Source organism: Poromitra crassiceps (assembly GCF_964638095.1).
Source record: "Poromitra crassiceps genome assembly, chromosome: 1".
NCBI classification, from domain to species: domain Eukaryota; kingdom Metazoa; phylum Chordata; class Actinopteri; order Beryciformes; family Melamphaidae; genus Poromitra; species Poromitra crassiceps.
This window is the reverse complement of record NC_139623.1, coordinates 63763228-63790359: the sequence shown is the minus strand read 5'-3', so window position 1 is coordinate 63790359 and position 27132 is coordinate 63763228. Positions and strand designations below refer to the sequence as shown.

The 27132-nt window shown below is 49.3% G+C and overlaps 1 protein-coding gene across 1 annotated transcript in view; it reads left to right on the top strand.

The window, feature by feature from the left end:
* The window catches only part of LOC310789985 (hepatitis A virus cellular receptor 2 homolog), a gene marked incomplete at both ends in the record, with an annotated part of 82570 nt that overhangs the window by 13717 nt on the left and 41721 nt on the right, over positions 1-27132 (top strand). Inside the window, one exon of the mRNA XM_083651707.1 lies at positions 187-365. Coding sequence (XP_083507833.1) covers positions 187-365 — 179 coding nt within the window. The remainder of the gene's footprint in view (positions 1-186; positions 366-27132) is intronic.

Here is a 27132-nt window from a genome sequence, read left to right as displayed (position 1 = left end):
AAAGTGTGATGGGATCCCAGAATATGTATTTTCTGGATACTGGAGAGCAGAGGACCCATGTCCACCTACTGTCCAAACACTCTATATCAGTGATGGCTGCCAGAAAGAAGAGCTATGTAACACTTATTTTTTTATTTTAATATCACAGCACCTATAACCTTTCCTCTCTGTCTCTCTGGCGTGCAGCCTGCAGGTTGCTGTTGGTTTCTTCCTTCAAAGTGCCAGAGGGGGGCACAGCCACGCTGTCCTGTCAGTACTCTGTGGCGCGGCTTGGCCTGAGCCGCGTGTGCTGGGGCCGAGCCTGCGGCACCTTCTGGTGCAGCAACATCCTGGCCCAGACCGACGAGAACGGAGTCATCTCCAAGGTTACGTACCCTAACACTGTGATTACTCTGTTGTACTACGTTACTAGTGCTGGAAGAAGTGTCACTATTAATGTTATGAGAAAAACTAGGCAAATTTGAAGAAATTCCGTCAAGGCGTTCCTCAGATATGGCGTTAACGAACATCGGACGGACGGATGGACGGACGGACAACGCGGATCCATAATGCCTCCGGCCTGGCTATCGCTGGCGAAGCATAAAAACAAATGTGAACAAAACATTCACTTCAAACATCAGAAAATGCTTAAAATATTATTTTATTTTGAAAGTTATAACAGGAAGTGGTGGTGTTTATCTTTGCTAACTTGGCATGGGTCAACGTGAGTCTACTAAGAAGAACTTAGCGGCATGTGTCAAGTGAATAAGAATACACAGCCACAAAGGAAACTTTTCCAGCTTCATCATGTGCAAAAGTAGATATTTCGTCTTTCATTCCCTGTTGCCATCTATACTATGGTCGGAAGGCTTTGACTTGGAAGGCAAGTAACATCAACAACACTGATAACTGCATCTACCAAGTATTTAATTGTCAATTGAGCTAACGTGATCAAGACCATCTGCAAGTAGTTAACGTTATGCTGACGTTTTAAACGAACAACATAACAGAATTAAATAGAATATGTAAGTGAGAAGGTCTAATGAGGCCGAATCATTCACAGACATCTAACGCTAACGTTATGTAGGCTACTTCACGCACACTTCAAGACAGGGTTATCGACATGTCCATATTATTGTCTCTGCACATGTTGTCACGGACGCTATTGTGGGGAAAGCGCTTGTAAATGCGCTCGTTAACTATAAGTTACATTACTACAGAGTCCGCTTTAAGGGCAGGCAGCTGCGTGTGTGGAAGAGAGGGAGAGAATGTGTGTGACGTCACCTTATTAACATTATATATTGAATTTCAGCCCAATTATGGCAAATTCTGCAGTATTCCACGTTTTACAGTAGATTCCATTTTTATTGGTCAATTCCGCAATTCCGTGAACGCGGAGTTCATATGGCTCTAGTAGAGGTCATGAGGAAGGTTGCATAGAATACATCTGTTCATTTATGCTCTGCCAAACTTTGCTTGATCGAGAAGATGAGGGGTTTTCAGAGTTGCTAATATTGAAAGATGGTATTTATGACCTTGAAAAGAACCACGTAATTGCCATAGACTATCCACCAGTAACGTCTGAGGTTGAGGTTAACATGCCGACACAAACACCTACATCAGTATCTAATGTGGGTCAGTCATACACTGGTAATCTACCAGCTCATACAGCCCACAATAGCACGGGCCAGTGGCCGACCAATGTGACCAGTGCACACCACAGTTTAGCTCAACTTGACAAAGGTGCAGCTAATTTTAGTGTTGAAATGCAAGCACTTGAATACCAACCGTTACTGTCGAATTATGAGGAGCTAGGCAAGAAGCTGGCAGCATGTCAGATATCACCAGCTTCAACCACACACGACAAACCCTCTTCCACAGTACATAACATGACACCTACTCACCATAACGTGACACATACCACTCTGAAGGTGCATCACACAGTAGGGCTGATACAATGTACTCCTTAAGAGATTTGTCGTTTTTGCAAAGTACACGGGGGTCAGGTAGGTGACCATTCATCTGACATCAGCTACAGCAACCTGTGCAAGCAAATTGAAGGAGGACAGAAGAACAACCACAGTGAAAGTGAAATTATTCAAGGGGTCTTCTGTATCATAAAGCCGGGGCAGTTCAAAGAAATGCTCATCAAGATGGATGATATGACCGTGACTGAATTGAGTTAATGAGAACCCGACAACATGAAAATGAGACACCTCAGCAGTTCCTTTATAGATTAATCAGACTTCAACAAAAAGTGATGTTCACATCAAGGCACGCTGCTGCTGATATCGAGTATGACCCACGTAACGTCCAAAATGTCTTCTTACGAACTCTCCACCAGGGCATCGCTTCAGAAACTAACTGAAACCGCTACTCGCTGATCACAGTGTATCAGATGAAACACTGCTTAGGCAGGTGATCAAAGTCATGAGTGATGAGAACGAAAGGCAACGCAGATTGGGTCATACCTAACGTCAGAAGGTGACAGTAGTCCGAAGTGCTCAGCTTGAATGTGCACCGGTGGTCAAACAAGAGACAATCCCTGATAAGAACCAAAATAAGACAAAGACTATACAACAACCTACCTATACTACAACCTAACAGCTCAAGTCGAGGCCCTCACCAGCGCCTTTTGACAAACAATCAAAACATACAGAACACTCATGTAGTTGTACAGACAATAGACTCTTTTACAGCCGACGTCACAGGGGTAGTTGCGCACGCATCGCGGTATGCACAACTTCGTGGAACTCAAGCCGAAATGAGAGAGATCCCCGGAATACAGGAAAAAGACGTCTTGTGCCGTATGAGTATAACCGCTGGACATTCCCACTAGGAATATGACGATGTGCGGCACTGCAACTTTGGCGATGTTTGGATCCTAGACCCATCCTGACAGTGAGTACGGGTCAAGAAACCTCACCCCATTGAAAGAGTTAGCTTATTTGTGTAAGGTAACCTGCGAAGCTTTAAAATACATAGAGGAAGCGTCAGGATATTCCATATTTAGTTGTAAAGTTGTAAATTTCTGCAACAAATTTGGCTCCGCCCACAGAATACGTCATGCTCTTAACAAACTGTAAAAGGGTCTATAGGGTCTACCATCATTCCGCAGATAATCGAGACCACGCGGATGTCCAAGGTGTGTTGAACAGGGCATCCCCAATTGTCCGCACTGTTATGGCTGTGGAGAAGTAGGGTGTTTGAGAAGGGAAAGGCAAGGAAACATTCCCGGCCCTCAGCAGAGCCACCACGGGCAGTTAATCCTCATAGTCAGGCCACGAATCAAGTCGGTCAATGCAAGGCAACCAGAGATCTGTCCCTCCCTAACCTATTGTATGTATGTCTGTCTCCACTCATGATCCACAATACTGACTTGGGAGCCTGTATCAAAGAGTGCTGTAGTAGCATATCCATTCATGTAGCACTTGAGTCGACATTTCTTCCCCACTAGTGCTGCTACTTTCACATGTATGGGCTGGGTTTCACTACACACCTGGGTTGTAGCTGTGCAGGTGGTGTTTACATTGTTTCTGACATACATACCTGGCCATCGACTCCGACCCTTGGATGAATTGATGGGAAACAAACCTCTCTCTGAACGTCTCCAAGACCAAGGAGATCATTGTGGACTACAGGAGGGGGGGGCGCACACCCCCCAATCACCATCAACGGCACAGTGGTGGAAAGGGTGGACAGCTTCAAGTACCTGGGAGTCAACATCCACCAGGACCTGACATGGGCCGGTCACACCGCCACTGTTGTCAAAAAGGCCCAACAGCGACTACACGGACTCAGGCGCCTAAAGAAATTTGGGCTAAGGCCAGAAATTGTTAGGGACTTCTACAGAGGCACCATTGAAAGCCTGCTGACTGGCTGCTTCACCACCTGGTACGGGAACTGTAGCACCATGGACCGCAGGGCACTACGAAGAGTGAGACGCGCGGCCCAGCACGTAACAGGATGTGAGCTGCCAGAACTGCAGGAACTATATAACCAGCGGTGCCTCAGGAGGTCCCTGAAGATCATCAAAGACACAAACCATCCCCACAACAGCCTGTTCTCCCTGTTACCCTCAGGGAGGAGATACAGGGTCCCAAAAGCACGCACAAATCGCTTGAGGGAGTTTCTTCCCGCAGGCCACGAGACTCCTTAACATACACAAATAGTGTAGTAGATGTACCGTAAATTCCGGACTATAAGGCGCACCGGTGTATAAGCCGCACCTGCAGAGTTGACTGTTTTTTACATATATAAGCCGCACCGGTCTATAAGCCGCGGGTGTTTTGATGTTTAATTACCATATGTAAGGGTTCGTGCACAGAGGGGATTGTCGGAAAAGAGATGGCTGTTTGGGGAAGCTCCCATTTATTAACATTTCAACAAAACAAGTTGCATATTTGCATAACGTATTCAAGTGTTACCATTTAGTGCAATAGTAGCTACAGAACATGTACTGTGCTGTGTAAATTTAGGGGTCCTTGGCATGAAAAAGGTTGAAAACCACTGATCTACATTATAGCCTACAGTAGTACCATAACAAAAAACAAAGCTTACAGCGCTTGACGAGGCAATATCAATGGCTAAATTAAATGTGTTTTTTTTAAAGTGCAAAATAAAGTGCCTGTAACACGACAGTAAGCGCGTAAGCCTAAAGTTGCAGTAACACGGCTGCTTAAAATATACGGTAATCAGCCTACCAGAAAAGTCATTAATCCTCGTCTTCATCTTTTAGGCTAAGGTGCAGTACACGGCTGTAACCAGAAAAGTCAAGTCATTAATCCTCATCTTCGTCTTCTTCCTGCGTACTAAAACCACCAAAGTCCTCATCTTCAGTGTCGGAAACGAACAGGCTCAGGGTGGCTTCGTCAGCCACTCTCCTCTCTCCTTCGTTGTCGCTCTCAAAACCAACGAACTCCTCTTCGTCACTGTCGGAATCGAACAGCCTCTGAAGGCCCTCAGCTGGCGGCGTCCTCCTCTTCATCACGCAGCAGTCCAGCCTTTCGGAACCCGTTGGTGATCGTGGATGTTTTGACACTCCTCCACGCTGTCAGGATCCACTGGCAAACTTGAGCCTTCAGTCGGATCTGAACGGCACCTCGGCCGTCTGCTCTCTGTGTCAACACCCTGATGCCAAGGTTACGTGCTGCTGCTCGATTTCCTTCTTTCCTTCTTCTTCTCGCCGCCATCGTCGTAACACAGCCAGTTCTCCATCTTTTGAAGCATGATGTTAGATTACAACGAGCTAGTTGTGTGGCTTAGCCTTCCAAAATGTTGCTGTTAGTTTTTTAGAATGTAATACATAGAATTGGGAATGTTACATTCAATTTCATTCAGACTGTCTTTCAGGCTCAATCGCTGCCTTTTTCCCCCCGGAGCGAGGGAGGAGGGAGGGTGTTTTACCGTAGTGGCTGAGAGAGCGTAGTGGCACAGTGCTCCAATCAGGTCGCGAGGCACATTTTTTGCAACATCATCCAATCAGGGTCTCGCTCTCGTAATGTCTGTCTTGCTCTCGTTCTGCCTCATACCAACATCCATAGATTTTGGAGGTTCCCGAGTGGCCGTTTGCTGAAAAAATCCATAGATAAGCCGCACCGTTATATAAGCCGCAGGGGCCAAAAAAGGCCAAAAAACGGGAAAAAAGCCGTGGCTTATCCGGAATTTACGGTACTGTACCGCACTGTAGATGCTACCATTATGTATGTGTAATGTTTAATTGTATGTTTAATTAGGTATATGCTATTTGCACCTGTACGTCAAATACGTCGAATTTAAAATGTTTAAATACGTCCAAAGTACGTAAAATATGTTGAATTTAAAATGTTTAAGTATGTCCAAAGTATGCACATGACATGTGCACCTATGTGCAGTGAATATGCCACTGTCTCTGACTTGTGTCTTATCACTCTACTGCCTTATTGCTTGTTGTGTCTCTTGTTGTTTTTGCACTCATATGCCCTGTTATATTTGTACTATGTTGTAAACGGAGTTCACAGCACAAGAATTTCACACGTTATACTTGTACTACGGAGTGACAATAAAAAAAAAAAAATCTTGAATCTTGAATCAAATTTGCTGTTACTGGTACCGCTGTGCCTTATGATGGATGGTCGAAGTGACCATGAACCTCCCCCGGCAACAGTGACCCCAGCCTATCAATCCAAGTGGTAAATGGTAAATGGTAAATGGACTGCATTTATATAGTGCTTTTATCCAAAGCGCTTTACAATGTGCCTACATTCACCCATTCATACACCGAAGGCGGCCAGCTGCCACGCAGGGTGCTGGCCAAGGACACTTCGACATGCGGACTGGAGGAGCCAGGGATCGAACCACCGACCTTCTGATTAGTGGACGACCCGCTCTACCTCCTGAGCCACAGCCGCCGCAAGTACCATTTCTGGTAGGAAATGTGTCCCTTGAGTGTCCGCTCTTGGGGTTCAATGTAGTTGAGCAGATCGCCTTGTGTCCACTCTTGTAAGCCTGCTCTGTAGTGCTATGGAAATCAAGGAAAACAAAGCCACCACCATAGTAAACTTCATCCAGACACAGAAATTCAATGGAGTTGATGAAGCGATGGTCAAAGTCGGGCTACATGATGTTATAATCCGAGCAGGCCAAGTTGCACATGTTAAATGTAAAATGCCAGCTAACCTTGACTTCACTGATCCCGTTGTCCTGTTTGAGCCAAACGAAGACATACAACTCCAACAACTGGATGTAGGAGATGGTTTGATTGAAGTCTGTAACATCGGACACTCTTTTGTCAAAGTTCCCATTGGGAATAACACATGCAAAGATGTGGTTCTGCGTCATAAGACTGTGCTTGGAAGCATCCAACCAATAGTAAAAATAATAGAAACAGACCAGCCTGAACAGCCTAAACAACCAAACAGCGCAGCAGTTAACAGTGTCAACTCACACACTGACCTGTCCTGAACAGTAACAACAGTGATCCGGCTGCAAAATGGGATCCTCTAGTTGACATAAGCCACCTTGACAAAACACAGCAAGACATTGTGAAGAAGATGCTGTTCGAGGAGTCACTGGCATTTGCTCGCGATGACAATGACATGGGACTATTCCAAGCCTACAGATGCCCATAACACTGAAGGATGATATTCCATTTCAGAAATTATACACCTCAGTGCCAAAGACTGTATCAAGAAGTCAAGGAATACATCCAAGATCTCCTGGTCAAGGGCTAGATTGTAAAATCAAAATCGCCATACGCCGCCCCAGTTGTATGCGTCCGGACTAAGGACGGTACACTCCGGCTGTGTATAGACTACTGGCTCTTAAATCAGAAAACTGTACCAGACCGGCACCCCCTGCCCCGGATCCAGAACCTCATGGACACCCTCGGGGGCTACAGCTGGTTCTCAATCTTGGACCAAGGAAAGGCGGCTTCATAGCAGAATGTTCACATCATCTGACGGCATTCATCACGCCTTGGGGACTCTACGAATGGGTCCGAATTCCCTTCGGCCTGACCAACGCCCCAGCCGCATTTCAACGGAGTATGGAGGAAATGCTGGACTCCTTGCGGGATGAGTGCTACATTCCATACTTCGATGATGTCCTCTGCTACGCTCGAACCTTTGAGGACCATGTTGAGGGGCTGAGGAAAGTCGTTCAGGCTCTACAATGCCATGGTGTCAAGTTTAGACCAACTAAGTGCGAGCTGTTCAAACCAGAAGTGTGATATGTGGGTCGGCTGGTGTCCGCTGCTGGTGTCCAGATTGATCCTAAAGATTTAGATGCCGTGCATGTACTGAAAGACAAGACACCTGCCACTGTTGGAGATGTCTGTCGAGTGCTTGGGTTCCTGAGCTAATACCGAGCATACATTCAAGATTCATCCCGGATCGCAAAGCCAATCTAAGAGTTACTGCAAATCAAAGATGGCATAGCCGATGCCCAGCAGAACAAACTCAAGAGAGGAAAGAGGAAATGTGGCCAGATACCATCAAAAATGCCGGTGGTGTGGTTTGATGAACTCTCAAAAAGTCCTCTGTAGGCTGATCAACACATTGACAAGCCCTCCTGTCCTTGCCTACCCAGACTTCAAAATGCCCTTCACCCTGCAGACGGACGCATCCGAACGGGGGCTTGGATCTGTCTGTACCAACGTCAGAATTGGAAAAGGAGAGTCATTGGGTACGGTTCAAGAACCCTCACCACAGCCGAGAGAAATTACAGGCTTCATTCTGGGTAACTGGAATTCCTCGCCCTCAAGTGGTCCATATGCGAGAAGTTCAGAGATTATTTGTTTTATGCACCACACTCCACGGTGTATATATGTGACCACTCTGTTTCTGTCCTGCGTGTTGACCCATTTATGGCACGGGAGTCGAGATGGATGGAGCACTTCAATATTTATTTGTCTGTCTGTACAGTGGGACACACACAACCAGCAGGGCAGCACTACTGCGAGAGGATCGGCAACTTGCTCCAACCACAGTTTGCTGTTGTCTTTCACCTCCCTGGACAACTCAGTAAAAATTTACAAATACGCAGACGACACCACCATCCTCGGCCTCATCACAAATAACAATGAATTAGCATACAGACGAGAAGTAGAGAGAGTTGCAACATGGTGCTCTATCAACAACCTCCTGCTCAACACCTCCAAAACAACTGAAATAGCCATAGACTTCAGGACTGCAAAAATGACACCCAAACTCCCACTGACAATATCCGACCAACCCATAACCCTCACAGACTCTTTCAAATTTCTCGGAACCCACATCAGCAATAACCTCAAATGGGACTACAACATCACCACCATCACCAAGAAAGCACATCAACGACTCTACTTCCTCAGGCAACTGAAAAGATATAGGATTAAACAACGCCTACTGCTCCGCTTCTACTCCGCCATCATACAAAGCATCATCACCTCATCCATAATTGTCTGGTACGGTTCAGCTGATCAAATATCCAAATCCAAATTACAGCGCATTATTAATAAAGCAGCAAAAATCATTGGTTGTGACCTCCCCACCCTGGACTCCATATACACCTCCCGAACCATCACCCGTGCCGAGGGGCGGACTGCATAATCGGGCATGTCGGGCAAATGCCCGGTGGCCTGGCCTGGCCTGGCCTGCAAAAAAAAAAAAAAAAAAAATTGCAGGCCAGGCCAGGCCACTCACTGAACAGCAGGCCAGGCACCGCCTACTGGTTTACTAGTGGTTTTATTACTTTATTCAGGGTTAAAGTGGGTGCATCTCATTGTAAAATTGGACTTGGCCCAAATTGGGCTTCAAACGGCCCAAATCGGGGTTCAAACGGCCCAAATCTGGCTTTAAATTACCCAAATTGGGCTTCAAACGGCCCAAATCTGGCTTCAAACGGCCCAAATTGGGCTTCAAACGGCCCGTATCGGCCTGGCCTGCTTGGTATCTAATGCCCAGCCTGAATTATGATCTCAGTCCGCCCCTGCCCATGCCTGTAAGATCATTAAGGACGCCTCCCACCCAGCCCACCCTCTGTTCCAGCCCCTCCCCTCAAGGAGACGATACAGATCAATTCCCACCAAAACTACCCGCTTCAAAAACAGTTTCTTTCCCACAGCCATACTGACTCTGAACTCCCTCAGCACCCCTCTCCCTCTCCCCCCTCCCCCCTCACCCTAACTATACGTCTATTGGTCTTGTATCCTGTATTTATGTATTTATTGTTGTCAAATTGTCTAAATGTATTGTAGCGTTCCTGGTATTTATGGAATCATGAGGCTTCTTGTTGGTACAGGGTTCTTTATTCACAGTTAGTTATCTTACAACTCTTGGCGGTTGTCACGCACATAGCTAGCTAGCTGCTTCTCTTTTGGCGGTATCTGGAGACTGACTCACGCATGCTCTGTCTGACCGGAAGTCTCCCCCAAGCATAGTGTTCCCCCCCAGTCACACTCCCACACATCAGTTCCTAGCTGCAATCGAGACACTTCTATTGCTCACCACATTATATGTAACTCTGGATCGCTACATACTCCCCGCCCAACAATAAGGCCAGCTCCCACGCTGGCACCATAACCCACACATCCCCCTGTACCAAAACACACCCAATACTCCTTTCTTTTTTTAGCAACTTTTCCTTTAACACATTCTATCCCTTCATTCTCCAGCCTTTCTCCCACATCTTTCATCCCCCACAATATCTCATGCCATGTACATTATCTTTTCTTTTTTTACATCCATTTCCAACCACCACCATCCTCTTTTTTTTTTTTTTTTTAATAACACTCAAAGTCCTGGAACCGTCCCGGAGCCCGTGGCTCTCTACGCGGCCGTGTTACTCCCTGTGATTCTGTCTCTGAGACCTCAAGTCCCTGGGTGGTGGCCGTCCGGTCATAACCGGACGCCCCTCTCTGTGGAAACAGATTCCTTCTCCCAGCACGTCTAGGTGAGACCGCAGGGTACACCCCCCCCGGTACGGGGCCAACCTGTCCCGGTGGAGTACCTTCCTGCCACCAAGTGGCATCTGCACTCGGTACACCACCTCCCCCATTCTCTCCAGGACCCTGCATGGGCCTGTCCAGTGACAGTCCAGTTTAGGGCATCGCCCTTTCTTCCTCCGGGGTGCGTACACCCAGACCAACTCCCCCTCCCGGAAATGGTTTCCCTTCGCCCTCACATCATAGTTCCTTTTTTGTCTCATGCCCGCTTTCTCCAGCTGGCCTCGAGCGAAGTTATGAGCGGACTCTAACCGATCTTGCAGCCTCCTGGCATACTCTCGCCCCGGGGGCGCATCCAGTGCGTCCGGTGGTTTGCCGAACGCCATCTCCGCTGGTGTCAGCAGTTCTCGGCCTAACATGAGCAGAGCGGGTGTGCAGGAGGTGGACTCTTGGGCGGCAGATCTGTAGGCCATGAGGATGAGGGGCAGGTGCGTGTCCCAGTCTTTCTGGTGCTCCTCGGTGAGGATGGCCAACTGCTTTTTCAGTGTCCGATTGAATCTCTCCACCAGGCCATCGCTCTGGGGGTGCAGTGCTGTGGTCCGCGTCTTTTTTATGTTCAGTTTCTCGCACATGGTGGCGAACACCCGTGACTCAAAGTTCCTCCCTTGGTCACTGTGGAGGGTCCCCGGTGCTCCGAACCTACTGAACATGCCCGCCACCAGTGCGTCAACCACCGTTCCCGCCTCCTGGTCGGCAGCGCGTATGCTTCTGGCCATTTTGTGAAATAGTCCATGGCGGCCAGGACGTATCGATTCCCATTGTCCGTGCGCGGAAACGGTCCCATCACGTCCACCGCCACCCTCTCCATGGGAGCTCCTGCTGCTAGCTGCTGGAGCGGGGCGCGAGACTGGTCTAACGGACCCTTGTACGCTGCGCAGAGGTCGCAACGGCGGCAAAAGTCCTGCACGTCTCTCCTCATCCTCCCCCAATAAAAACCCTGCCTAAGGCGACGGAGGGTTTTGTTTACCCCAAAATGTCCGGCCCCTGCAGTTCCATGGCAGCTCCCGCACACCGCCTCTCTCAACGTCGTCGGCACTACTTTCCGCCACTTGCTCTCTCCCGTCGCTGGCTCTTTTCAGGACTTCATCAGCACCCCGTTGCTCAATCTCAGGGTTTCGAACTCTGACCACAGCCCCTTGGTTGCGTCGGTGACCCCGGCCACCTCTTCCCACGGCAGCTTCTGGCCCTCTTCTACCCACTGCAGTACTGGCAACAGCTCCCTGTCGTTCTCTTGATGGGCCCTCCAATCTGCCGCTTCTGCCACCTGCAGCGCCTTGCACACTGGTCCGTCCCCCGTATGGTTAGGGCATATCCTCGCTTCCTCTTGGAGCTCTCTCTCCCTTCCTTCTCTCTTCTCGCAGTACACACACCCTCTGCGCAGGGCCGTCGTGACAGGGCCGTCGTGACAGGGCGTCTGCGTTGACGTGGCGCGCCCCTGCCCTGTGCTCTATGGTGAAGTTGTAGTCTGCCATCCTTTCTAACCAGCGGCACACCTGTCCCTCCGGCTCCCGGAAGGACCACAGCCACTGCAGCGCCGAGTGATCGGTCCGGATGGTGAACCGAGGCTGTCCCAGGAGGTAGTATCGGAAGTGCCGTAATGCTTCTACGACGGCGAGGAGCTCCCGGCGGGTGACGCAGTAGTTTCGTTCTGTTTTGTCAAACGTTTTGCTGAAGTACGCCACCACCCGCTCCCCGTCCGGCCCCGTCTGGGACAGCATGGCCCCCATACCCCCATTGCTGGCGTCCGTGTCCAGTAGAAACGGCAGTGTGGGGTCTGGTGCTCTAAGCACCGGAGACTCGGTCAGCGCTTTCTTGAGGGATTCGAAGGCTAGGTGGCATTCTGTCGTCCAGTGGAAGTCTGTGTTCTTTTCCTTTAGCCAGAACAGTGGCTCTGCGATTTTAGAAAACCCCTTTACGAATTTCCTATAGTATGAGGCTAACCCTACGAAGCTCTCGAGTTCTCCTTTGTCTCTGGGGGTGGGCCACTCTATGAGCGCCCGTGTCTTCTCTTCCAGGGTGCGGATGCCCCCCGCGCCGATGCCATGCCCTAAGAACTCTACCCTCCTCTTCAGGAAGTGGCACTTATCTGGGTGTAACTTCAGACCCGCCTCTGCTATCTTCTGCAGGACCTTCCGTAACGCCCCCACTGCTGCCTGAAACGAGCCCCCGTGTGTCAAGATGTCATCGAAGTACACGACGCATTCGGTTTGGGGAATGTCTCCCAGCAGTTTCTCCATTAATCTCTCGAACGTTGCTGGTGCGTTGCACAGACCGAAACTGAGTACTCGAAACTGCCACAGCCCCCTCTCGGTGCGGAAGGCGGTCTTTGGCTTGGCATCGTCGCAGAGGGGCACCTGCCAGTACCCGCTGCGGAGGTCTAGGGATGAGAACCAGGATGACTCCCCCACCGCATCTAACAGCTCCTCGATGATGGGCAGCGGGTACGCGTCTTTCTTAGTCACTCTGTTCAGCCCCCTGTAGTCTACGCAGAATCGCATCTTCGAGCTATTTTTCTTCTTTACCAACACTACCCCCGACGCCCACAGGCTCTCGGACGGCTCAATGATCCCCGCACGCAGCATGTTCTCTACAGCTTCGTTCGCTATTTCCCTCCGCGCTGCTGGGACTCGACGGGGATGCGACCAGATGGGCCGCGCCCCCTCAGTGTCTATTTGATGTTGCACCAGGTGGGTACAGCCCAGCTCATCATCGGACATCGCGAAAATGTCTTTATATTCCTCTAGTACTCGCCACAGTTCTTCGCTCTGTTGGGGTTCTAAACCCTCACTCTGGCGTTGATGCAATCTTCTCAGCATCTCTATCCTCTCGGTCTCCCCCTCCGCCTGTAGCGGTGGCTGAGGGAAAGTGTTCGGAGGTGGGCCAGGGGCATGGTTTTGGGGAGGGGTTTGGTGCGGGGCAGGGGTCTGGGTTGGGGGAGGGGCTTGGTTCGCTGGGTGGGGCTCGTGCTCAACAGTGACGCGGTGTACTGTGATGCTATTGACGTTTGGTTGCTCCCCTGGAGCGGTGGGAGGGTGACCCATCTGGACTACTGGCCCCCCTGCGAACGTGAGTGTGCTCTTCCCTAGGTCTACTGTGCATTGGTTTAGCGTCAAGTAGTCCTCCCCCAAGATACAGGGCCCCGCCATCTCTACTACCCATACTGGAAAGTTCACTGTCTGTCCCCCCACAGTTATCATCACGGACCCCCTTCCCCTCATCGGCATCAACTCACCGGATACTGTCCTCAGCAGCTGTGTCGCTGGCTGCTCCAGAAGCGTTCCCTCAGGCATCATGTTGGCGTTCACCAGCGTTGCCGTACACCCCGTGTCCACCAGGGCGACACAGTACCTCCCCTGCAGGTAGACTGGAACATGGCAGCCGTTCATCGTGCGTGGCCCGTTCTGCATGCTGACAGCTCCGGCGATGTCGTCTACTTCGGGGGAAGGCGGAGCCCCACCTCCCCGTTGATGTCGGTGGGCTCCCTCCCGCGACGACATGGCTGCGGGGAATATGACATCGGAGGCCCGTCTCGCCCCATCTAGACGGGCCCCGTGCCGTTTCCCTGGTTCCACGTTCTCCGGCGGCACTCTGCTTCCCGATGTCCGGGGCGCCCACAGCCCCAACAGATCATGCTCCCCGCCCCTCTGGTCCAGTTATTGTTCCGCGGGGTGGGCTGCCGAGCGGGGGTGGGCTGCAGGGTCGCGCTTCGGAGCAGTTGTTCTTTTAGCTGCTGCACTGACTCGGACAGTTCTCTCACCATGTTGCCTTGCTCCGCCAACGCCATCTTCCACGCTGGCTCTTCTTGTAACGGGCTCTCCGCCACCACTCTCACCACGGGGGCGGCTCCCTTCGTGCCGCTGCTCACGGCCCAACCCTCCACTGTCTCTCTTTCAAGCGCCAACTCCAGCGCCACCTCCAGTGTCTTTGGCCGTTTCAGCATTACTTGATCGCTTAGACTTAGCGGCACGATTGCCTGGATAAAGTAATTTCTGGCCAACTCATCCAGCGACTCTGGCAGCAGCCGGCTGTATACGCGCCGGCTGAGGATCTCAATGTCTGTTGCCAGTGCCCGCAGCGACTCCCCCGGTCGTCTACGCCTGTTACACAGTTCCGCAACCACGATGCCTTCCTCTTTGCATTGGCCGAAACGCCTCCGCAGGGCCGCCATCACCACATCTAAGTCTTTTGTATCGGCCATCGCCGCCACGCACGTTATAGCTTCGCCTTCGAGGGACATCACCAGATGACTGGCTCTCTCCTCCCTCGACCAGCCATTCATGTCCGCTGCCACGTTAAACATTGTGCAATATGGCTCCCACTCGCTTTACCGTTGTATTTCGGCGGAGTCACTTCCTTCTTGCCTCGGCGGGCGCCGTCCCGCGACGTCTCGATCCGCGCCACTTCCCCGTCACTGGCCCGCAGGCTAGCCTCGCTGGGCCGCGGAATAGCCTCCATGGCTACGGCGACAATGTCGTCTGGCTCGGTCTTCACTCTCACCAGCCCCTGGCTTCCCACTGCCTGTCCCGCTTCACTGACCCGCGGGCTAGCTTCGCTGGGCCGTGGGATAGCTTCCGTGGCTACGGCGGCAGCGCTGTCTAGCTCGGGCTTCACCCCCACCAGCACCCGGCCTCCTACTGTCTGCTCCGCTTGGATCTCTGCAGGAGCGGCTATGTCTGCCCGGTCCTGCTCCTCTTCGGACGCCTGGCTCTTTCTCTTCCCGCCTCTCGTTTGATTCTTCTCCGCTCTTTCCTCAGGAACTTGTTCACCATCTTGCCGATACGGAGGCAATATTCACAGCTTAACTTCTGACGCCAATGTAGCGTTCCTGGTATTTATGGAATCATGAGGCTTCTTGTTGGTACAGGGTTCTTTATTCACAGTTAGTTATCTTACAACTCTTGGCGGTTGTCACGCACATAGCTAGCTAGCTGCTTCTCTTTTGGCGGTATCTGGAGACTGACTCACGCATGCTCTGTCTGACCGGAAGTCTCCCCCAAGCATAGTGTTCCCCCCCAGTCACACTCCCACACATCAGTTCCTAGCTGCAATCGAGACACTTCTATTGCTCACCACATTATATGTAACTCTGGATCGCTACAGTATCAATGTCCTGTTTCCATGTTTTGCCAGAGCTATAACATGTACTGAAACTAAATACCACCAACCTGGTTGCGTGGCAATAAAAGTATCTGTATCTGTATCTGTATCTGTATTCTGTCTGACTTAACATTGTGATCGTATAGTGAATTACTAATCCATAAAAATAACAAAATCAATCTCATAACAAAAATAAATTATATTGTCTAGCCTACCAATTTACAGTAACATTTTATAGCCCAATATTCAACATATTTGATAGCTAAATAAAATGTAAACACTCCACACATACTGTATAGCCATATCAGTTACAGCAAAACAATGAAATGCAGTTTCAACAGTAGTCAACAGTCTCATCCCCATACTTGAAATGCCCATCGTTTTTTTACAAGGAAATCTAATATATCGTGCAATGCTGCCACCTTCGGTGCACAAAAAGAACTGCAGTCACATTCCACAAACAGAAATGAATGGCTTCTGCCTATTAACATAGCGAACTAAAACAACGTGGTGATGCTATTTAACATACATATTGACATACCTGTACAGTGGGACACACACAACCAGCAGGTCAGCACTACTGCAAGACGATCGGCAACTTGCTCCAACTTTGTTCAAAAGACAGAAAACCCCACATTAACACGTTCACTGCCGTCGACGAGTTGACTCGTCAAAAAAAATCCAACGGTTGACTGCCGTTGACGAGTCAACTCGTCAAAAAAAAAAAAAAAACCCATTCCACCGACCCACTAAGTGGCGACAGTGCTCTCCAGACTAGAAAAAGCCGAGCCAAAACTGCAGGGGAACGCGCAAGGAAACCATTCTCATACTGTAAAATGGATTGGCGAAAACGCTTTCGCTTTCGCGCTGGGAGCTGGCGGTGGGGGATTGCAAATTTGCATAATAGATTATGGGTGCAACACACTTTGAAACACCGGCAGAAAGCCCACAATCGCACGCAGCTTCATTCCAGCTGAGCTCACAACCGAAACGAACGAGCCCCATGCAGACTCGCCCAAAGAGCGGCCGCCAGCAGCCAGGCAGCACAGACAGGCAGAGCCTCGCTTGTACCGCTGCAGCCACGGAGGGAGGAGGAGAACACACACGGAGGGAGGAGTTTGAAGGAGAGGGGGGTGAGGGTGCTGCTATGGAGGAAATTACTGTTCAAAACTATTGTTTAGATGTCTGACGTCTTACGCCAAAAATAAATGGTTAAAGTGACTGTTCTATCGAATTTCACAAAAAGCCATTTATCTCAGCTTAAATTTTCAGACGCTGAAACCATGCTGTATTCAACTGCTAATGCCTACATAACTACTAACTCTACAAACTAACTCTTTTAGACAGAGAAAGCACACATTCTATTAGTTCTTTTGAGATATTTTGTGTTCACAAAATCTTAGCAGAAAATAATCCTCGGCTCTTGAAAGATGAGCCAGAATCCTCAAAGAAAAACCTTGGCAGAAGCTACCTACAGTAAAAAAAAAACTGCTGCCAGTGAATGTGTTAACAAACTAGTCGCACCGCAGGTGCATTACAATGCGTGCGTTTTCATCACGTTTCAATCAGCAGTAATGCATTTTAGCGAACGATCAGCTAACCAAAGTGTGGTCTACCTGAGTTACAGTAAGACACAACGTGATGCTGATTACTTTTCCACACTGTGTGATGACTTAAATTATATTTTTGACAGTTTTTACACAGCTGCAAGGAGCAGACCAACTTACCCACAGTTTGCTGTAGTCTTTCTGTGGGATTGACCACAATGCACCTGTGTAGGCGTGTCCCAGCTGTGTCCGTGCGCCTCTAGCCTATCAGCTGCCTCTCGTAAGTGTCATTTTGCGCTCTGGCGAAGATACCGTCGCTATGTTCCGAGTGTAAACAGAGGTTTGGGTGTTGCCCGTGCCAAAATAGGCGTTCCAGCACAATGTGTTAGAAAAAAGTCCTTGGGTGATCTCAATTTTAACGCCACCAAATAGCAGGTCTTAGCACAAAAAACCCCACTACGCCAGGCGTACGCCTGAGCTCAGACAGTATTCTCCGCGCAGTGCAGGAAATCCTCGCTTGGATACATTACGCACGGCACGATGTCACTCTCTCGCGCGTGGACACACACTTCCCTCCTCAGAATGTCACGTTGATTTTCAACTATAGCCTACACTGCAGAAAAAAACACACGATATAAAAATGAGAATTCGTTTGTCATGGTTTTGTGCCAAAAAGTGATTTGCGTTTTGAATTGGATTACCAGGGGAACGAGGATCTGGCGGGGCGGGAGTCTGTGTGTAGCCCGGGAAAGAGTGCTTAAGTGTGGGGTGTGCAGGTTCGGCTAGTGTGCCGGGTCCTGGAGGGGGGTCTCCCCGGGGAAGGTGGGAGCTGGGTAGGCAGGCTGGGTGTTTGGGGTGGGTCATTGCACTGGGTGTCTGCACTGGTTGCACTGGGTGTCTGCACTGGTTGCACTGGGGCCGGTCATGGGGCTCACAGGGTGGGTAGGCAGTGCTGTGCGCGGTCCCAGCAAATCACTTTTTGGCACAACACCGGCCAGTAGGCTATACAGTAACCTCTCTCCCTGCAATTGCACCATGCAACAATAGCTTAACCCGAGTGGACAATTATCGTATAGGCTATTGAAATAGGCTAGAATTAAAATCTCACACATCCCTACCCTATTAACTCATTCTCTGCCAAAGACGTACCCGGACGTACTTTTAACAATGGCGTTCTGTGCCAAAGACGTACTCGGACGTACTTTCATGTTTTGGCTGTTTACATTACATCAGACACTTTCCCAGCCTGTGACATTGTTTCAGGTCAAACTGATAAAAGGAACCCGCTAGTTTAGTATTTATGGGTGGAGCCTGTGGTCGAAACAGAGTCCAACCCAGAGTTCTCGGATGGCGACGATGGCGAGGAAGACACCAGCGTTTTTGTTGTTGCTCCACGACGGAGCGCCAGGGCGAAGAAGGCTCCCCTTCACAGCGTTCTGATCCGTCTGACACAGATGAATCGGAGGAGGAGAAATGGGTGCCACTTGGAGAGAGCGATGACGATGGTAAAAAGTAGCCTATTTTTTGTATCGCGTTGGAGATGAAATGATCACACACACAACATTCGAGTATAATTGTCACGCATTGTTTATAACTTATGCCGCCGGCATGACTCGCTTCACGTTTCCTCTTGCCAGCTCTCCCTCTCAAGGGAGAGCTCTGTCACACTCAAGGGAGGGGGAATCACATGGATACGTCAAACGCGTCAAACCGCGTCACACACCCGTCCCCAGCAACCAAGGCGAAACATGTGTCACATAAACATTTCAAAGTTTACAACACTAACGTAGCTATTGTGTGATCTTCTGTGCTAACGTTAGTTATGAGAGGTAACGTGACAGCAGGTAACGTTACAGCACTCGTTATTCCTGTGTGTGTGTGTGTGTGTGTGTGTGTGTGTGTGTGAGAGAGAGAGAGAGAGTGTGTGAGTGTGACCACATAAGGGTTCGTTCCATTTGTTTATGCTTTTATCAAGCTAAGCTAAAAATCCACATGGCAACTGTAAAAGTAAATTATTTATTTGATTTTGTGCACATATTTATCATACTTTGATAAATACTGCGGCCAAGCCTCATCTGTCAAGAAACCCCAGGGGCCAGACTCTCTCTCTCTCTCTCTCTCTCTCTGTAGCCGCTCACTGGGCGGGATGGACCGACACAGCTCCCTCAAATACATTCTCTTATTTATTTATTTTTATTTGGGAAAACAAATACTGTATAATGTGTCTGATGTGTCACTGAGGCAAAAAATAAAAGGCTCAAAAGAGAGTTCTGCTTGAAACGGTGTCCTTCACTAAAAAACCTCTTTTTCTCATATTTATGTTCCAAGGAGGGCATTTTTAGTGAAAACAAGCTAACTTCCACTGCTTGTAACTAAACAAGGAAACATGGGAGAGTTTCAGTTTTTTACAAGGGGTAAGAAGAGAGTGCTGTATATTTCATACTAATTATGAAATATGACTATGTGAAATATAGTTACAATATTAAATTCTGAATAAACTCGTTTAGCATTTGACTGAAGAAAGGCCACTCTTGACCACTGCAGGCCATACAGGAATGTGCCCTCTATTCTGAGGCATCGACAGTAATCTGAGCAGAGGCAGAGAGCAATGTATTTGATGTAGGAAGATCTCAGTGACCTCTGCCCTAGAGTAAACTAACCATAGCGTAAATGACAGTCAAAAAGGGGTTTACTGATAACCAGGATAATTTCCAGATGGCATTTTATTATCTTTAAAGTAGGATGGGTTGATAGATGGGCAAACAACTGTCAGAAGTGGCGTCAAGGCACGGCACAGACAACTAGACTGACCATTTGACCATCTGGAAAACATAACACCTTTTAGGGCAAAGTCAGCTAACTGTGACATCATTTACTGGCGGTAAAACCTACTATAAGACTGTCTGTTTAGAGCCAAGAGGTAGACTTGACCATTTCGGCCCATCTCGTCTCCTCAGCATCTGCAGCGTTGTGATCTGATACCAGTATTGCTGTTGAAGAATAAAACTATTCTGTTTGCATCAAAACTGTGTGTCGCCGCCCTGCTGAAAAAACCAGCATAGACCAGCATGAATTTATTGCTGGTCTATGCTGGTTTATGCTGGTTAGTGCTGGTCTGATGCTGGTCTATGCTGGTTAGTGCTGGTCTGATGCTGGTGGACCAGCATTACCTTGCTGGTCCACCAGCTAATGCTTGCTGGTGAAGCTGGTAAACTACCATGGCCTTGCTGGTGAAGTTGCTGGACCAGCATGGTGAAGCTGGTGGACCAGCATGGTGAAGCTGGTGGACCAGCATGGTGAAGCTGGTGAAGCTGGTGGACCAGCATGGTCATGCTGATGAAGCTGGTGGACCAGCATGGTGAAGCGGGTGGACCAGCATGGTGAAGTTGGTGAAGCTGGTGGACCTGCATGGTGAAGCGGGTGGACCAGCATGGTGAAGCTGGTGAAGCTGGTGGACCTGCATGGTGAAGCTGGTGGACCAGCATGGTCATGCTGATGAAGCTGGTGGACCAGCATGGTGAAGCGGGTGGACCAGCATGGTGAAGCTGGTGAAGCTGGTGGACCAGCATGGTCATGCTGATGAAGCTGGTGGACCAGCATGGTGAAGCTGGTGAAGTTGCTGGACCAGCATGGTGAAGCTGGTGGACCAACATGGTTGTGCTGGGGATTGCTTGACCAGCATGGTCATGCTGGTGGAGGAGATTGTGAAGTGCTCCACAATGGAAATTACCTCCTCTGTACCCTGCTGGTCCATGGCATGGATTTAATTTTAACTTTCGTGTCCAGGCCAAGCCCAGGTCCCTTTTTGGGGTGTTTTACAAAAGTTAATTGTGTTAGTGTGTGTTAGAGAAGCAAATGAAAATGTAATTAATGTAATGAGAATATAATTAGGCCTATCAAAATCTTGGGGACAATTTTTGCCCCTTGATCATGTTTTTTTGGTGCATTCTGAGATTTATTAGAGCATATTTGGCCTTGCCCCTGGCTAATTTCCTACATTGGATCATACCATGAAAACATACAGTAAGGGGTAGACATCACCTTTTCTGTCATCATGTTTGGTTCAGGAGATTTGATGCAAAAATAATTAGGTTATAGTGGAAAGTAAAATGGTCGCCATGGCAACCATGAGGAAAACATCTAAAAGCAAAAGTTTTATTGGATGGGGGACCCTGGCACAAAATTGGGGGTCTGTGGTCTAGTTTAGGGGACCTTGATGTGAAAAAGTTTGGGAAACAATCTGGCCCATCACCCATCCCCTATGGGTTATAGGGTGGGTTATATTAGCCTGGGTAAACCCAGCCTCCACGTGACCTGCTCTCAGACCTGCTCTCAGTCACTACGAGAGCAGAGCAGGTCTGAGAGCAGGTCGCGTGGAGGCTGGGTTTACCCAGGCTAGGGTTATATGCCTTCTTTTTTATATTTTGTATCGTCTTCTGGCCTCCATTGACAGCTTGCCAGATAAAATAAATGGTACAGGGCCAAGTTATAACATAAGCAACAAATAACGCAACACACAAGAAAAAAGTTTTAACCATGCCCAACAAAACACCTTACAGGGTAACAGGGTAATATAACACAATACAAGAGGCTAATGCAATTCTATATCAAGCATAGTCCTTTAAAATAACATTACACATGAATGTATTATTATTATTATTATTATTATTATTATTGTTGTTGTTGTTGTTGTTGTTGTTGTCGTCATTATTATTACTATTATTACTTTCAAGCTATGTTATGTTTTCTACTGTAACAGAGGCTTTAATTAAACTCTAGGTGGCCGTGGGTCAGACTCATTTCTGAGGGCAGTTTTCCCATATAGAGGGTATGCACGTGATGTCACAGGCAGAAGTCACTGCATGGTCACGCCCACTGAGTGACAGCAAGACTGATTTTGAATGCAGTAATCAGCCTAGATTAATGACACCTACTGCTCCAAACAACAGAGAACCTGCTGAATGTTTTAGGTTTTAGGTTTTGCCAGTCCCGATTGAGGGGGTATGTTCCAGTGGGAAAGTGACGTCCGTGCTGCATACCCTCCATTCAATTGGAACTATTTTATGGAACTGAGTATCACTACGCCTCTGATATGCTGCGCGAGACCATCTCCAAACTTTCGCGCGGCTGGACCTGTCTGCACCATTTGTCAATTCTCAGTACAGCACTCACTGCATCGGTCTTCAAATAAACTCCAGAAACAACGAACCGGCGGCTTGAAGCAGATTATTTGTGGAGGTGAGTGAAGTAGGCTTAACTTAACGACAGAAAGAGGTTATTCACGTCAATTACTTGTAAGAAGCAGAGGGGCCGCTGAGGGGGGAACACTTTTTTACCGATAGAGCGCTGCTCTCACCTTCAGCTCTGTGTGTGTGTGTGTGTGTGTGTGTGTGTGTGTGTGCGTGCGCGCGCGCGCCTGTGGTGGCGTGGCTGGGTGATAATTCTATATTGTAACAGGTTAGTATTTTGGTTTAGTATTTAGTTTAGTATTTTGGTTCAGCTGTCAATCAAATCTTCATTACAGGATCATTTTCTCTTCCAAATGAAGGCGAAAATGGCGCCTAGTGCCTGTCATCTGGCAGAGTTTCTAGCCCATAAACTAACTACTAACTTGAGCAATTATGCAAACTAAATCAAACGGTAATGTCTAAGAATGCAAAGAAATGTAACTGGCTCGTTAAAACACGCATTCCAGGAATATTATTTACATTTATAACGATAATGGCGCGTGTGCAGAAGGATCAGAGTGACGGTCCGTGCGCAGCGCGCTGAAGAGTAGAGAAGTTGGTTTGTTGTCGATACTTGTTGCTAGGCAACACTTAGTTCCGCTTCCGGTAATAAGGACGGCAGTCACGTTCCGTAAGATGGCGGCCTAGTAACAATATAAGAATGTGTCCTAGCTGTATTTGGTAGCTAAAAGTCCCTCCTGTGATTATAATCCTTTCCTGTGTGCGTTTTTGAATTACAACCACACACATCTAGAACATTGAGAGGACAGAAGAAAATACCTGTGCCTGTGTATCTCCATATCTTTATATAAAAACCCTCAAAGAAATACCCGATTCCGTGTCCTGACTCGACACCCCATGTTGATGACATCATTCCTAATCAGTGATTAATAGCGTCAGTACAATTAATGGTCCTCCGAGCCGGATAGAGTCACCAATATGGCCGCCAGTAAGCAATGGTCCAGTCTTCCTGCATCGCCAACTGCACGTCCTACACGCAGAGTTGGCAAACCAAGATATTTGGATGATTATTTAGTGGAGTTCCCACCACTACGAAGAGGAGAGCAGATACACAGGCACGAAGAGGAGAGGGAACCGCCCATTGCAGCAGAGCAGAGGAAATCACCCAGACAAATCAGTGAGCACATCCTCCCTGCACCAGGAGTTGACCGCACATGAAGCCATAATGAGACAAGCTATGGAGACAGCGCGGCAACAGAGTGAGACGGCCCAGAAGCAAACAGAGCTTTTGGAGTTGGTCCTACAGCGCCATTCCCAACCACCTTCAGTTCGATCATCAAGGAGATCATCACGGCGTCAGTCACCAGTTCGCCTACATCAAGCAGAGAGAGTAGGTGAGCTGAATCCCCTAGCCGGTATATCTCACCGTTCCCGAACTGAGGATCACCCACCAGCAGCTGAAGAACTGGCTCATAGGCTAGAGGACTTGAGTATTCACCGCCAACTGTGGCCATTACCACCACCTCCTAGCCGAGAGACTCACCTCCCTCTACACGCGCTTGATCCAAGCCAGGGCTTCCGCTCTACCCAGCAAGAGAACCAACATTTCTCAGCTCCGTTCCCTTCAAGCCCGCAGTTCATGCCTCCACCCACGTATCTGAGAGCACATCAGAATTATGTGCCCTACCCCTCCTATTCAGGGAACCCAATCATGTCAACTCCATATCCCCCCATGATGTACGCGCATGCAGCCCCCAATATAGAAGGACCCATGTTTCCAGACTTCACTAAAGAAGATAGAGCCCAGTACGTGGAGCTTCGCCTTTCGCTCAGCACCCTCCTACATCCCACCCAGTCTGAGCATTACAAGTACGCCATCCTGCTGAAGCATGTGAAAGTACCACAAGCCCATCGCCTGGTGCTAGCCCATGCAGAGTCTAGTATGCCCTACTCTGAAGCTCTGAAGGCACTGGATGAGCGTTACGGACGTCCATATCAGTTCGCTCTGAAGGAGATAGAGGACATGGAACGTTTACCCCCCATCAGAGATGATAAGGCCCTTGACGAGTTCGCCATCAGAGTGCAGTCACTAGTCGGGATGCTGAAGTCTCTTAAAGGAGAAGGCCGTGAAGAACTCCACTGCGGCTCCAACGTGAAGCGCCTTCTCAGCAGGCTCCCCAAACAACAGCAAGAGAGGTTCCGTCGACAACAATACAGGAAGGATCCTGATCAGATGAAGCTGTCGCTCATCGACTTCTCAGACTGGCTGAAAGCAGAAGTCAGATGCCTGGATATTGAGCCTTCCCTTCCAGCTTACAGCGAGAAAGACAATAAAGATATAAAGTACAAACCAAAGGTGAAGGTTACCACAGTGATGCTCGGGACAGACAGCTCCGAAAATTCCCAGTCAGACGTGACCTACAAAGCAGCTCCTCACATCCAGAACCGAGGTAAAGCTAAGATATATTGCCCTTACTGTGAATCAGAACACTATCTCAGCCAATGTGAGAGCTTCGCTAAGCTGACCAAAGCAAAAATGGTGGATTGGATTAAGACTAAGAGAAGGTGCTGGAGATGCGGTCGTCCTCACCTAGCCTCCGCCTGCGACCTGAAGAAGCCGTGTCGAATTTGCAAGTCTAAACATCTCTCCATTCTGCATGAGGTCAATCAGAGAAGCGAGAATGAGCCCGCCAGCACAGCGGCCATCACCTCGACTGCAGAGACTCACTACCTAGATCAACCAAATGGATATAGCCAAGTGCTGCTGAAGATCGTCAGAGTCAACCTGCACTACCAGGACAGAGTGTTCAACACCTACGCAGTGCTGGACGATGGTTCGGAGAGAACTATCCTGCTCTCGTCTGCAGCACACCATCTTGGAATACAAGGGGAAGCAGAAGATCTGACCCTTCGTACCATCCGCCAGGATGTCAAGACACTGCCAGGTTCACGCGTGTCCTTTGACATCGCGCCAGCGACACAACCCACCAAGAGGTTCTCCATCCAAGGTGCCTTTACAGGTGACCACCTAGGCCTGTCTCAGTACACCTATCCAGTTTCCCAGCTCCAGAAGAGATATCGACACCTAAGAGGCTTGCCGATTCCACCCATTGATGGAGCTCAGCCAACCCTCCTGATCGGATCGGATCAATCAAGCCTGATTGTTCCAATCGCGCCAGTGCTCCTAGGCCCCCCTGGTGGCCCAGCAGCAGTTAAGACTAACCTCGGCTGGACACTCCAAGGTCCAGCTAAATACCTTAAGCAACAGCTTCACTCCGCACAGTGCTTGTTCACAGCAGTTACGTCTCCTTCTGCCCAGCTGTTTAGTCAAGTCGAGCGGCTATGGCAGTTGGACACACTGCCTTTCAAGAATGAGAAGTTAGTGATCAGATCCAAACAGGACAAGCAGGCAGTGGACCTACTGGAGGCAGAGACCACCCGTGTAGAGGTCAACGGAGTGCATCGCTATGCTACTCCCCTCCTGCGGGCCCAAACCATGCCCAAGCTGCAAGTTCCGATGGATCACGTGATGAAAAACCTGCGGAATACAGAAAGGAGGTTAGTTCACCAACCACAGCGTGCATCTACCTACAAGGAAGAGATCAAGAAACTAGAGGTCGCTGGATATGCCACTAAGCTTGATTCTCAGGAAGCTGACACATCCGAAGAGTCATGGTTCCTGCCACACCACATGGTCAGACATAATGACAAAGACCGCATCGTGTTCAACTGCAGTTTCCAGATCGGCGGGCAGAGCCTAAACAACTACCTCCTCCCTGGCCCCACCTTAGGAGCTTCACTCCTTGGAGTCCTCCTACGTTTCAGGGAGCACCGAGTGGCGATCAGTGGAGATATTAAATCGATGTTCCATCAGATTCGCCTGTTGGACAGAGACAAGCCCCTGCTGAGATTTCTTTGGAGGGACCTGAAACCCGATGAACCACCCTCAGTATACCAGTGGGAGGTCCTGCCCTTCGGGACTACATGTAGCCCCTGCTGCGCGATCTTTGCGCTGCAGAAACATGTCACAGATTCCAGCCAACCAGGAGAGGACGTTCGTCACAGCGTGGAACAGTGCTTCTACGTAGATAACTGCTTACAAAGTCTCCCCACTGAAGATGAAGCAAGGAGCCTAGTGACAAAGCTGAGAGCCCTCCTGGCCAGAGGTGGTTTTGAGATCCGCCAGTGGGCCAGCAACCAGCCAGAAGTGATCCGACACCTACCTAAAGAGGCTAGGTCTGACAGCAGCGAAAGGTGGGTTTCCCAGACCCCAGGTGAACCTCAGGAGATGACGCTAGGTCTCAGTTGGCACCCCAAGGAGGATACGCTCCACTACAAGCACCGCCCGGTAGCCCCAAATCAGACTACCATGCGAAATATCTATAAGATACTAGCAAGCCAGTATGACCCCCTAGGTTATATCTTGCCCTTCACCACAAGAGCCAAGGTTTTGGTCCAGAGACTGTGGGCCAAGGACCGCGACTGGGACGACCCACACCTACCTGCCGACCTTTTGCAAGCGTGGAACATCTGGGAAGAAGAGCTCCCTCAGCTCCCAGCAGTCAGCCTCTCCCGGAGCTACTTTCCACCTGGCTTTGAAGCAGGTGCCATCACCCTCGAGCTTCACGTCTTTTGTGATGCGTCGGAGTCTGCCTATGGGTCAGTCGCATACCTACGCGGTGAAGATTCCCAAGGCCAAGTCCATGTGGCCTTCGTGCTAGCCCGCTCACGGGTGGCACCGAAAAAGCAGCAGTCGATACCGCGCTTGGAGCTTTGTGCCGCTCTGACGGGAGCTCAGCTCGCCCAGGTAATACAGAAAGAGCTCACCCTTGAGCTGAAAGAGACAGTGCTGTGGTCT